The following is a 14,530-nucleotide window of genomic DNA, read 5'->3' on the forward strand; positions in this document are numbered from 1 at the left end:
GATTCTCCGGGCGCTCGAGGCTAGGACGTCTTCTTCAGACCGCTGAGGGGTTCACATTGGGAGACTGCGGATTCAATGTACGTCTCTACGTTTGGCAGGCTTTGACTCTTATTCCACTTAATTTATACGGCGATGTTGTTGGGACAAGCTGGTTCAGAAGTTTCTACTCGCCTAAAAAGTACAAGAGATCACATGGCCCTATCCACCGAATCTTTTGTCTAGCGAGATAGATCTTGCGCGTTGAGGTTTGGTTTGGTTCTATGATACCACGCCAACACATCTCATAGATAATGCATGAAATATTTTCTCATCCTCTGGCTCGAGCAATGAAGAGAAGTGCTGAGAAAGACCGATTTACTTTATCTTCGGGCGTCTGTAAATAGTGACCTAGATGGGTTCAAAATTACCGTGCATTAGGAAGAAACTCTGGCCAGGAGATCGATCCCGACAGACTTGGTACGCAGAGATTGGCTTTGGAATGGCGCATAACGCATCCCATGTAGATGAAACTTATAAGCAGCAAACACAAATATTTGTCACGAATTTAGTGATTTTCCTGAGGTTTCGAAATCCTTTGGCCAACCTCCAGCAAACGAACCTGTAGGAATAGTTTGAGTCATGGAGACTGATATAAAAAAGCACAGGAAGATCCCGAACAAGGTCAGCCTATAAACAACGAAGCAGTCTGCAGCTGAAACCAATGAAGTGCGGGAAATTTTATTGCCAGATCCCCGTTGTCTCAGGGCATTCCATTCGTGATTTAACTATACTAAGAAAAATCACGAGTCGATGAAGGTTCACCGTGCATATAAGTATGCATTCAAGTTGGTCAAGCAAAATTTAGCATCCAGAGGCATTACAGAAATGTCGAGTCATGATTATTACTTAAAGTAACGATATCCGTCATGGCACTAACCAAAATCTATGGAAGCTTATGACCTCAAAAGACTCTTTTCACATGTCAAGAGGAATTCACTGCCACACCAGAAGAAAACTTCAGAGCTCAGGCACTCTTCTTCACCTCTGCAGACTTGATGATATCAATGAATTCCGGCTGAAAATAAAGATTGAAAGCAAAATTAACAAATATGGAATGGGAAACTAGATGGGCAGTATGCAAAGGCAACGAAAATACCTTGAGTGAAGCACCACCAACCAAAAATCCATCGACATCTGGCTGACCTGCCAACACCTTGCAGTTCCCACCATTAACAGAACCTGCCAAGAACACCCAGTTATGGAAGCGAATTACAATGAGAAAAATTTGAAGAGTCGAGAAAGTGCACTCTGCTTCACAAGCTTTCATAAAATGCAGAGACCTCTGATCAACTGGTGAAATTTAACTTCGAGGATAACTACATTAAATGGTTCACACGATGTTTGCAGTATCTACATTGTGACTGCAAAGCCACACTTTGAAGGTCTGCCATATTAAAATGGTTTAGAGCAATAAGAAAGCAAAGATGTATATAAAAAGCTTTCACATGACACAAAACAGGGATTTCACAAGGCCCCCCTTCAAGAAAGTGGAAAAAACAAAAGAAAACAGTAGCCAAAAGAGGAAAAAATTCTTCGTGCCAATAAAGGCAGTAGTGTATTCCATGAATTCATCAAGTGTGATGTATGTAATATATGACAGGTGGAGTATTGGAATATTTCTATTGATCAGTCATGTCATATAGGCCCAAGTCATACATCCAATTGCTTCCATTTGAATTATCCAGAGGATACCTTATATATATTAATATTGTATCAAATCAAAAAGATGGACAATTAAATCCATTGCTCTTGCCTCTTTATCATTTGCTTTAGCACGATAACTATTCACCGAGAATACAACAATGACAGGGAATGCCTCACTTCTACGAGAGGCAAATGAAAAAATTGGATGGGGTGACAAAATTAATTTGAGTTGGACACGCGTGAACTGTTGAAGAAAAAGCGGACACATAGCAAACATGGTAAATGAGGTAGTACAGTCTATCCTCTTTTGCCATTAAGTTGACAGTGCATATGATTTTGCACTTGCCATGTGCTGATCACCGGATTTAAGTTTGGATTTTGCTATTAGTTTTCTTTTGGCCATAAGTTATGGCCTAATTGCATACTACACTATATGACAGAATTTCTTGTGTATGTGTGTATGTTATGCTTATATATTGGACTTTAAATGCAGCCCCAAGGAGGAGGGGGTTGGAGTAGTTTCCTGGCTTGCGTAGGCTGGCTTCTAACTAGACGTGTTCATGGGCCACCCAGCCTGCTAACATATGGGTAGGCTTGGACAACATTTTGGTTCATCAAACTAAGGCAGGGGGCTGAGCAAGTTTCTCCCCACTATGACCTGTGGCCTAGCTCAACACATATGGGCAGGCTTGGACGACATTTTGGTTCATCAAACTAAGGCAAGGGGCTGAGCAAGTTTCCCCCCACTATGACCTGTGGCCTAGCTCAACACTTTGGCTATTTCACTTGTCTTACTAGTGACTTATAGCCTAGCTCAACACAAACGCCTCAAAATGGGCTTTGCCATGGTTTTTAGGCCTAATATGACGGCAGCCAAACTGACAATTTAAGCCTAGAGACCTCATGCCATGAACAGGTCCAATTTAACTCACCTTTATGCCAAACAAAGTGTTGAATTTGTCACAAGGAAAAAAAAAATCATAAGAGTAACCTTTTTGTCCCTCTTTATTTTCACTATGTTTAGAAGAAGAGATACTCATTTCATAAACAATGTGTAGGAAACTCTACCAGTTAGTCAGGGCAGCTATTCAATCAGATACTATTCAGCTTAAGCCAGACATCAGTCAAACATTAAGCTTCAAAATCCACATATCAACCAAGATGTTAGTCTAACCGGCTGTCGTAGCCTTATTTGCTTACATCCTAAGTGAATTTGGCACTTCTATGACTCATATTATATGAAATCCTATAATGTCTCTTCTTAAATTGAGTTGAAACACAAAAACTGCATCACTGCATGCGCTGCAAAATTCTTCCTCACAAAGGCCTTAGAGTGATGGATTCTCTTCATTTAAATGTGAGACATCTCCATAGACTATACAAGGATACAGATCATGTTAAATGATGCATATTCAACCATGGCACGACAAACATACCTCCATAGATAATACGGGTTGTTGCTGCAACTTCAGGACTAGTGTTTGCATGTAGCCATTTCCTTAGTTCACAATGAACCTACAGTGAGTAAGCACTTAATTAGATTGCACTGCCAATCTGTAATAAGAAATATCAATATTAAGATTCAAAGCCAATGAAAATAAAAAGTCATAGTCACTCATGATGCAGAATTTTCACTGGCTGTTGAAGGAAGGTTTTTAGCAAGTAATTTCTACCATACCTGCCTACTCCCCACATGAGCATAACTCTTAAAGGTAAAAGTAAGTAGGTGATATGAAACAAAAATCAGTTTCTGGAAGACACCAAAACTTATAGGAAGGCATTTATTGATGGGTGAAGAAAAAGGCAAAAGAAAGAAGGCAAAGGACCACAAAAGCCAAAAAGTCTTGCTAAGTCTTCAACAAACTTTCACTTCACAAATAACATTATTTAAAGTCCAGCCATTATCACTATCATAATGCTTGAAATCCATTTCCTCATGGTTGATAGATTTCTTGAGAGAAGTTAAGAACAAATCCTTAATGCTAGACTATTGACTTCACAGCCTTGTCAACTCAACACATGGTCGTAAGGTGAATTGGAAGGGCCAAGTATGGTGGAGAGAAAGTTAGGATAGGTTGGAGATTAAATAAATGTGCTCCCAAGCACTTCAGTTTCAACAGAGCATAGTGCAGAGCCAAGAGCTTTGGCCATGTATGTTTTGGAAAATATGGTGATATAATATCACAAAAGTTGGAATAGAGAGGACTCTAGAAAGGAAGTTCCTATCTATAACTTTTTCGTTCCCATGAGCTAGATTAAAAAAAATCAGGTTAAGGAACCTCAACAACCACGTTCCTTCCTCCCCCCCCCCTAATCACACCCCCAGCAGAAAAGAAAAGAAAAATGATCTATATGGAAACCACTTGCAGATGAAAATCAACAAAGTAAGGAATCTAGGGATATTCGAGGCAAACTTGTCAATGGATTTCTCTTCAATGACAACTGAGTGCCTTCTGTCAGGAGATAGATACTTGATAAGATAAAGGAAGTTTTACTTAAACTTTTCATTCAACAGTCAGTTCTGTCTTATCAAAGATATTGAATGCAATTAACTTCTGGAACCTACCAACTGCAGCACTTAATAGAGTCATCCAATTAACATTAACACTTAATTCGGTTGATTATCTTAATTAAGAACTAATACTATCACCAGGACAATTAGTAAACAGCATGAAGCCTCAAACCAGAAATTGCAATGTTGACCAACATAAAAGAATCTGCTGTTTGTGCATAAGAGGATCACATTTGCATATGTAGGCCTATTGCCATTAGAAACCGGGAAGTGATCTAAATAGGTCAACACAGATAAGGTTCGACTTACCTCCTGAGCCTGAGCTGGAGTTGCAACCTTTCCAGTTCCAATAGCCCACACAGGCTCATAAGCAATTACAACATCAGCCCAATTTGAAACACGCTCTGCAAGAAAATTGGAAACTACAGCTCAATATCTGTGCGACTTATGATGACTCTAATGGGCTAAATGACAAATCACAAAAATGTCCAAGGTGAGGATGCACAAAAGGAACTGTCTGACCATGTCAGGAACAGACTTATATATTCAATCTGATAATAATTGGCCTCTAAAAAGTTTAAAAAAGAGAAAGGAGGCACCATATATAAACATTCTCTGTAGCACGAGAGAAAGTATGTGCAATTAGGCAGCAGCTTAATGGGAAGGAAAAACTCCTCCTCCTTCAATGGGAAAGAAGAAAGTGTATAACATAGAAACTTTGACAAAATTTTGACCACATATCTTAAGCTACAAATGCAAGTGCAGATGCTTGCTACAGGAACCTATACTAGCAAAGAAAACCCCCAAGCTCTTCATTGCCAGAATGTTGAAGTAAAGCAGGAATCCATCAAAAAGACCACGTGCAATGAGTGGATGCAAAAGGAGACATATTTCCCCAGGGAAATAGCATCACCAAACAGGAGCACAGAAGATAGTCCAGAAAAATTAAGGTAAAATACCAGCTATTGCTTTAGTTTGGGCAGCAACTACTTCCAAAGTAGCTCCGGCTTCTCGCTGCTCCAGGGTCTCCCCCACACAAGCTATAACCTTCAAGCCTTGAGACAGTGCATATGCAGTCTTTTCTCCCACAAACTGTAACAATATGATCAGCCAAAGTAAATCAACTTCATCATTTTAACTCATAGAACAATTCCACCATTAAACAAAGTAGGAAATAATGCACCAAATTCTTACCTCGTTGGATTCACCCAAAAGTTGTCTTCTTTCAGAGTGGCCAAGAATGACCCAAGGAATGCTCAAATTGACAAGCATTTCCGCACTATAAAACAGTATTGAATACATCGAAGTCAGTTTATTTCATAGAAATCTCTCAACTTGAACATAATGCCAAACAGTGAAAAAATGAGATAACAGTGAAATTATAGATATATATGACAGACTTACACTTATTTGACAGTGTTTAAACAAAAGACAACTCAGTGAAAACTTAAAACACTTATCCAAATGATCTTACCTAACCTCACCCGTGAAAGCACCTCCCTTTTTCACCCAGCAGTTCTGTGCAGCAACTTGGAAGTCAGGCCTCAACGTACTTTTCACCAGTGGAAGAAAGATGAAAGGAGGGCTCACAACAACCTCTAAAGAATAAGAAAAGGAAAGATTTATGTATCAATTTATTCTTAAATAACATTAAATTGACCCTATCTTGTGTTAACACTAACATAGTGAGTTTCATTTAAGAAAAGGAGACAGGAAAAAGCATACCCACTAATTACCCTTTAAAAATAAAATCTCAATCACCTTGCAATAACTAATGTCCTGAGTACATTAAAAAAAAATGAGATACTAAATTTATTAGAAGAAAACATTGGGACCACAGCATACATGATATGAATCTCCAAAGATGAATGTATCTGCATGTCAGGCCATGCGTTAACACTTGCGACTTTATTAGATTAGATTAATGGCCAGTGAAAAATTTTGTTTCCACGAGCAGCATTGGTCAAATGGACACTTACATCAGAACTCAGGGTAGATCCCACTAACTTGATTGACACAGCTTGTTGGTTGAAATTTTGTTACCACCAGCCGTACCTCTCCTGATAATTATTTGTATAATAAAAAAATCCAATAGATGGTAAAAACGTAAAACCATCTGCAGATTCTTAAGTGTGCGACTGGGATGACTTTTGCTTTATAATTTTTGCTTATGGATTTTTTAGTGGTGCTTGAACTCGTGCTTTTGTTTAACCTTGAACACCTTACTCTTTACATCCATACAAACATTAACATCTACACTCAATTAAAATTTTCCATGATCTTCAATATTAGGAGTGTTTTTTTTTTTCACCTGATTTTGGGGAAAAGAAATTTTTTGAAAAGAAAGCAACAAAATACTTTCTAAAAGCATCCCCAAATGTACCCCACATCATTCACAACTGTAACACCCCAAAATATTGGACTTACTCTATAAACTACAAAAGATACTAGTAGTATTAAACAAATCGTCAAGTTCACCTGAAATTTTCCACCTAAGTTCACAACCTCTCAGTGACTTGGAACAATCAAATAAGATTAATTTTACAGGCCTATTAGAAAGAAGTCAAGACCAACTAGCACTGTGGAGGGAAAAGAGAAAAGGGAGGAGGAGAGGAGTCTCCATCATAACTTTCACCCATAAATTGACTCTCTTTCTATCGAGAGAAATCCTTAAAAGGTATTAAACAGACCTCTATCTTACGTACGAGATATTCCAAATTAAAACATGAAAGATTGCCATGGATATATCAAGCATTATTTATGGGACCCAAGTCTAAGAGACGGCAGAGCTGAGGCTTCTTGAACAGGCATCTTTTACGCAGCAAGCAACACGTAACACTTGGGAGGGCAAATGCATCTTGAATTAGAAACCAGGGCGATGCTAGCTTATTCAAGATAAAAGGAAGCATAATGGACAGAAATGTAAGGTCGCTTCACTCACCCACGACGTCTTGTGGTGGCACTTGCGCGTCATTAAGCGTGGCAACAATTTTCTTGACCTCCTCCGTTGTTCCATTCTGCATCATTTTTATGTACAAACACAATAGACTCAGAAAGTGTACCCAAAAAAAAAAAAAGAATTTCAAAACAGACAGTCTCAAAAGCAAGCTAAGCATCACCATGCTTATCAGCACATTCAGCATCGCAAGCAGAACGGCTCAAACGGCATATGAAGAGAAAGCAGTGCACGTATACGAGCAATATCATTTCCCCAGGCATGAACAAAATTTCGTCAGCCATTAAATCTTTCCAAACTAATTCATACCATGACCACCACCAGCTACCTAATCATCCCACTCCACCGAAAATCGGAGATAAAAAAAAAAAAAAACGATCAATCGGTGCGACAAAACCGATGCACCGTCCGCGATCGAAGAAACGCTAGCGCGACCCAAAAGACAGACCGATTCGATCCCATCGTTTTTCCAAACGAAACGAGCTTCAAAACAGAGAAACCCGATTCCAACCTTCCCCCGGAGCAATCAAAGCAGAGATCAAATCAAAGCCGAAATCAGACAATCCAAATGCACATCGATGGGAACCGGAAAAGGCACCGGAGAAGCAGAAACAGTAGTAGACTCACGCATTTCCAGTTGCCGCCGACGAAGAACTTCCTTGCCATATCTCCGATTCGCGGACGATGTGAGCTCAAACAACACGCCGGGAGAGACGAAGAGCGAAAGGGAGAGAGTTTCGAGCTTGGATCTTTCGGTTCTTCTCGGGTGCCGGATGCAGAGTGGAAAAGTATATACGGGAAATTTTCCGAGCCCCCGGACACTGATTGAGGTCTCCGATCTGTGGTCGATTGGGAAATGACGTTGGCGCCCTCGCCAACGGGAATATTCCCCGGAATATACATTGATATTTTAAGGAAAATTACTGTAATAGTCCTCAAATTTTGATTTAGTATGCAATATGATTAATTAATTTTTAAAAATTATTTAATACAATTCCTGAATTTTAGTATATTTTCAATTCATTTTTAAATTGAACATTGTCCATGGTCTTGAATTAATTAAATGACTACAAAATTTAAAAATTATAAGCATCGCATTACACAAAGTCCACATATCATTTATGTCATTAACCTATTCCAATAGGACGGCAGGGGGCAATTTGGTCAGATGGAATATGAGATTTTGCTCGTGTGGATGCAGGCGCAGGGGGGGTTGCGGTGGGGGTCCACCGAAGGGATAATGCGGATAAAAGTGGGTGGAGCGAGTGGGCTGAGCTTGACCCATGTGAAGTGGCAACCTCTCACGGGCCGCTCGTGCGACCCTCTCCAAATTATCCGAGTCCTAGGATTTACCTGGACTCCGAGAATCACTAAAATCCTTTGATTTTTCGATGATGATTATCCATCTCGGGCCATTGAATTTTCCTTCTTCTTCTTTTTTTATTTTTTTATTTCGTGTGTAGGAGTAGTTTTGGAAAGAGACATAAGTAAGGCGATAAGGTGTTTTAGCTTTACTAATATAGAAAATCTCGTTCATAGAGAACAAATAGAGTTATGGTTATGCTAAATTATATTACCAAAAGAAAACTGTAAGAAATCAATTTCCAAATACGTGCAAAGCATTGGATTTCAATTAGATGAAATGATGAATTCGATTTTATTTTTATAATCTAGGGGCAGGAATCGAACCCACAATTTCGTGAGCCGTAAATATGGGAACACTCTTGCCACTAGGTCAATGATAGGGGGTGTGTGTGTGTGTTTTTTTTTTTGGTTTGAATAAGGTGCTAAAGTCGAAAGGGTGGGTGAATTTTATTAAATAAGTAATACATCAGTCACTTCTTGCAATATTATTTAATGTTTTTACACTTTCAACCATGACAATCGATTCCATTTCTTGAGTCAAGACAACTAGTCCAACTCCTCGACCTATCTAAAGGACACACTTCACTACATCAGTTTAATGCATTTAGGATTTTTCCCTTAGACTGTTATCAACAATTTTGCAACTCAAAATTACAAGAACAAGAGAACTCCTCTAAAATGCCAATTCTTTCGGTTCTTTCTTCTTTTTCATTCTTCTTGTGATGAGCCATATCTTCCCACTTATATAGAGAAAAATTCATAATCTTAATGTCATGAACTAGGGTTTTTTAAAAGTGCAATTGATTGAGGAAGTAGTCAAGATTAGCCCCGGAACTTCAAAGAGTCTAGGGTTCTATTAGTAGTCTAGAATGTTCTCATAGGTATCATCTAAAATGTACACTTGTATTCTAGAGGGTTCTTGAATTGATGGACTAGCTGGTGAGTATGAAGTATAAATCTCCATCGTGAGATCAAGAAGAGACCTATGATTATTATTAGAAGATTTCAACTATATATGAAGAATTCATTCCCTTTGTATCATCCCTCTATTCCGACATAATAAGAAATAATAATAAAAAATTATCTTCGAAAGCATTTTCAGTCTAAAGTTTCCCTAATTTGGGGTCGACCTAATGAGTGAGTGAGCAATAAATTGAGGGTGCACTTAAGTTATTCTAGTAAGGGGTGAATGAATAAAATAAAGTTTTTAGTGCCTCGCAATCACAATCTCATATTTTGGCCCTAGACATTAAGGGTGCGTTTAGTAATATTTATTTTTTTTTTTGTTTTCCTGCCCTTTTGTTCATTGGAACAGAAAAAAAAAAAATCTTTTTGTATGTGTTAATTAATTTTTCTATTTCTTGGAATAAATTGGTGGTCAAGGAATAGATTAAGAACAAAAACAAGAAGTTAAAAAAAAAAATTACTTTTTTTTCGTTTCTCAAGAACAAAAAAAAAGAAAAGAAAAAAACAAGCCATTTCTTTTTCATCCAACCCAAGCCTTTGCTCATTTTGCTTAGTTTGCCCTAAACACTTCCTCTCACTAAAATTTTTTGGGAAAATCTCTCTCCTCCGTTTCTCACTCATGCGATCCCTCTGCCTCTCTCCTCTCGCCCGCCTTCATGCGATCACTTATCAGCACCTGATACCGAGAGCTACCTTGCATTTCCTTTAGGTAAAACCGGCTCGGTGAACTCGACAGCGCTTTATTTTTATGTAGCAATTAGAAAACTACTATCTGACAAATAGTGGCGAATTGCGTGGCATCCATATGGCAATTCTTATTACTAAAACAAAAAATAGAAATTTAATTATTTTAAACCAAAAGTATTTAGTTTTAAATTTCAGGGAAAAGATCCAAAGCCGACTTAAAATTGAAACGAACGCACGTGATAACAATAACTAACTTCTTCTTCTTCATTTTCAATTTAATTTGGCTTTTGTGTTTTAATTTTCAACACGACATAAAATTACACAATTGCGCCTTACCTGAAATTGATATTGTCCGTTTGAACATACATGTACTTTTGTCAAAATAAGTTCCAATGATCTTATATTAATCAGATGTCTTTTAAGTGACTTATGAACTTCTTAAGTTAAATTATTGGTTCAAAGCATCTGTGTGCCCAGCTTCTTGTAAAAATATTAGAAATTAGATAACTAGTCAATAATATTACAGAATAAGGAATGCATTCAAGCAGAGTATGGAATATTTAATATATACGGTTTTCTCTTTAGATGTTTATTAAAAGATTAGTTATGAAACAACTTTTGGGAAAGTTATCAAAAAATTCTAAATCATGTTTACTTTTGTCAATTCAATTTTAAACCTTTGAATTTTGTCAATTAAATGATAAACAATTTCATCTTTTGCCAATTGAATCTATTTTGTCAATTTTGATTGGAATTCACTGACGTGAATATTAACAATGTCACATAGGATGATCAAATCTAATGTGAACAATTTTTAATTATATTTCAACAATTTTTGGAATTTTTTGGAAAATTTTATGGTTTTTTATTTTTATTTTTTTTTGCTTTTTTTTGCTTTTTCTTTTGGGTTTTTGGAATTAGGGCCTATGAGAACCAAGATGCTCTTGCTAGCCAAAGCAAGGGTGCGTAAGCCCTCACCCAGAATCCGTGAGGACCGCAACACCCTTGCCAGATCTGGCCAAGTAGGGCCTTAATGGCCCTTGATAGCCTTAACTCCAAAACCAAAAAAAAAAAAAAAAATCATAAAAATTAAAAAAAATCTAAATATTATTTAAAAATGTCTACATCAATGATAAAGTGTCATATAAGATAGATGGCGTCCATGTCAAATTTCGGCCAAAGTTGGCTAAATGGATTCAATTGGCATGAGGTAAAAATGTCTAGAACTCAATTGACAAAATTAGGAGGTTTAAGATTGGAATGACAAAAGTGTAATAAGTATAGGACTTTTTGGGCAATTTTCCCAACAAATTCAAGTATGGAAGAATTTTGATCTAAACAATTACATATGATTTTATTATTTTTGAGCTAGGAGCACGAGTTTAACACTAGTCAGCTATAAATCACAAACCTAGCAACAAGACTCTCCTGTTACTTTAGATCTTTTAAATTTTGAATCTCTTCCATTTTCAATTTTTTTTTTTTTAACTCCTAACAATATTATCTACTCCTCCCGCATATCTTTCAGTATAACCACAACGCAACTGCTTCTTCTCACATTAATGTCTTCTTCAGTTTTTACTCAACGATGCATCAGAAGATGACCCGAGAACCAGCGTTTAGAGCTAACTCATCACCCTCGACTTGTTCTCCGATCAAAGCTTTCTTCGCAATACCGAATCCTCGGGTCGTTCGCCTCCTCGTCGTCAGCAGCGCAGCAACATTTTCCCTCGGGATCGCGATGATGGTCGAATGGTCTTTACACGCAAAGCACCATCAGGGGTACGAGTGGTTGGTCTATTTTGCTGCACTTGTTGTTGCCCTTCCGATCCTGGTTTGGACGGTCCTCATTCTCTCCGCCGCTTTCTTGTGCGGTGGGGCTTCTAGTCTGGAGCGATTGAGAGTGACCGGCTCGCCCGATTCCATCTTATCAGGGCCACAGCGAAAGGAAGCGGATGAGGAGGCAAAGCACAAAGAGATTTGCTCATCTGATCATGAGCAAGGGTTGGTGCGAGATGAAGTTAGTGACGTGCAAAATGAGGGTTTTGGTGATCATGTTCGTGCTTACGGTTCTCGGATTCCTTATAATTTCTCGAGAACTACAGCGGCGGATGGTAAGATTGCTTTCGAAAGAGCATTTTCTTTGCCGTCGATGGGCAATGCTCGCGAATACAATGACATCGAGCGAAGGTTGAGCTCCTGTTTGTAATGGAATGTTCTTGTTTGCTCGCTGAGGTGATTTAAGTTGGCGTTATCTTCTCTTTTTTGCCATTTATTTGCACTGCTGTAGTCATCGAGTTTGATTTGGCATGATGGGAGATTTTAATCCTTTTGGTGTTTAATCTGATTTACTGCATTGTATTATATTACACAGTCGTATATGTATATGTATTATTATGAAAACTAAACTCATGATTTGTAATTTCATAGGCAATATGGGAAAGTAAACAAGAGAGATTCTTACCAGCATAGACATGAAAAAAATGTAAGCCTGAAAAATGCAAAATATCCTAGCACGTGGCAAGACGGTGTTGAGTACTTCTTGCTTTTTAATTTCTTTGGAAATTTTGCTTTTATTTAATGCGAAACATTTAAAAAAATTCAAATTGACATTTTAACTTTATATTTAATTTTCGAAACTTAGAATAATTATCTTCTATTGAATTTCCTTAAAAAAAAAAAAAAAAAAAAAGCAAACCGATCAGCCTGATAATAAATATAGCAACTAGAACTTTATGGTAGTTCAATATTGATTTCCTTTTTTTCCTTTCTCTTGAAGTTTCTTTATGGTTTCCTCTAAACCTTTGTAGAGTATCTAAAAAAAAAAAAAGTGCTAGAAGACTTCTTCAAGCAATGTCAAAAACATAAATTAAGTAAACGAGAATATAAAAGTATGGGCGAAAATTAAAACTTAAGTGACAGATGAGGCGAATCTCACAATGGAGAGCAACTTTGCTTTCTGTAGCGCTCACTACATACGTAAGGAGAAGAATGACAAACATAAGCAAAACAAGTTTGAACTATTGTCAAGGAATTGAGGCGAATTACGCTTGAAGAGAAATAAATCATTTTCAAAAGAAACTGAATGATTATTTAATTGAGTAGATTTAGTAAGTCAGAGGACTTGATTGTACAAAATAAAACTTAAAAGACCAAGTCGGACTTATCCAAAAAGTTAGAAAACTTGAATGAACAAAGTGAAAATTAGTGAACCAAATTACACAAACGCTGAAACTCAAAGGAGGGATGGTCACTTGATGAAGAAAAGAATAATTAGTGGTTTAAACTCTTGATGTAAGGATAATTTTCAAATTAACCGAGTGTGAGATAAAAGTCCCATCCGACTTAATTATCTATATTTTCTTCTAAAGACACGTATTTACGTGAGTCCTTGAACTTACATAACTTTTTAAATTAAGTTAATTCGACCTTACGTTTGATTAATAGAAACTCATTTATCTGTTTAAGCGATATAATGTGAAAAATCTTCCTGCCATTGTGAACTCGAATGTAATACATTGGACATAAAATAAAATGAAAAATACAATCACGAATGTAATAGTGAAAAATATTTTACCGAAAGTTGACTTTTCATTTTTATGCAAATGATGGTGATTCTAGATAGGAAAGTGTTTAGAGTGTCTCTTCGTTTGTTTTACGAAAAATGAATTTTTAAAAACTAAAAAAAAATGAATCCCTAGAAAAATGAATAAATGAAATATTTTTTCATCATTTACAATAATATTTAGACATAAATTATTATTGATAGTAAATTTTTTTGTTGTTGACTAATGATTTCAAATTCATTTTATAAACGGAGCCTAAATGTAAAAATGAAATGCAAGGCTTATAAAAGCGAACCATGAACGCTGGAAATGAAAGGGGTAGAAATTAATATATTTATCAAACATCCTGGGAAGTCGTGTTTTGATAGATAATTGTACAATTACAATGGAAATGGTAGCCCATTAACCACGATTACAAGAAGCGCCTACAAATGCAAACCCTTCGAGATTCTTAGCATTCTACTGATACGTCGACAATCATCATTCACAAGAAAGTACAACTTCCAAACCACTCAAATAATCAACGGTGACATAGGTCTGTTTAGTTCACTTTTTTCAAAGAGGTTTTAGCCTCCAAAGCTCTTCAGAAAAATATCAAAGCATTTGTCAAGCATTTAAAAATAGCTTTCGACTAAATGTTAGACATTAGGAATATCGGAAGCTCAATGCTACTTTGGCCCAAAAATTCCAAAATAACATTTGCAGAATGCTAAAATTATAATTAAAATATGTTATCCTTCTAAAACTATATCGCAAATTCTTTAATTTTTCGATTTTGCTCCTCCTTGTCAATTC

At 36.9% G+C, this 14,530-nt stretch overlaps 1 protein-coding gene across 1 annotated transcript; it reads right to left on the reverse strand.

Moving 5' to 3' along the window:
- Positions 1 to 692: 692 nt before the first annotated feature.
- LOC104420884 (triosephosphate isomerase, cytosolic) lies at positions 693 to 7,979 on the reverse strand. Its single transcript, XM_010032659.3, has 9 exons — positions 7,779 to 7,979; positions 7,137 to 7,212; positions 5,670 to 5,793; positions 5,390 to 5,474; positions 5,155 to 5,287; positions 4,505 to 4,599; positions 3,120 to 3,198; positions 1,136 to 1,218; positions 693 to 1,054 (listed from the first exon to the last, which is right to left on the reverse strand). The coding sequence occupies exons 1-9, from the start codon at positions 7,815 to 7,817 to the stop codon at positions 1,004 to 1,006; spliced, it is 765 nt and encodes a 254-aa protein (XP_010030961.2). The 5' UTR covers positions 7,818 to 7,979; the 3' UTR covers positions 693 to 1,003.
- Between the last annotated feature and the right edge of the window lie 6,551 nt (positions 7,980 to 14,530).

This window comes from Eucalyptus grandis, chromosome 10, assembly GCF_016545825.1.
Source record: "Eucalyptus grandis isolate ANBG69807.140 chromosome 10, ASM1654582v1, whole genome shotgun sequence".
Lineage (NCBI taxonomy): Eukaryota > Viridiplantae > Streptophyta > Magnoliopsida > Myrtales > Myrtaceae > Eucalyptus > Eucalyptus grandis.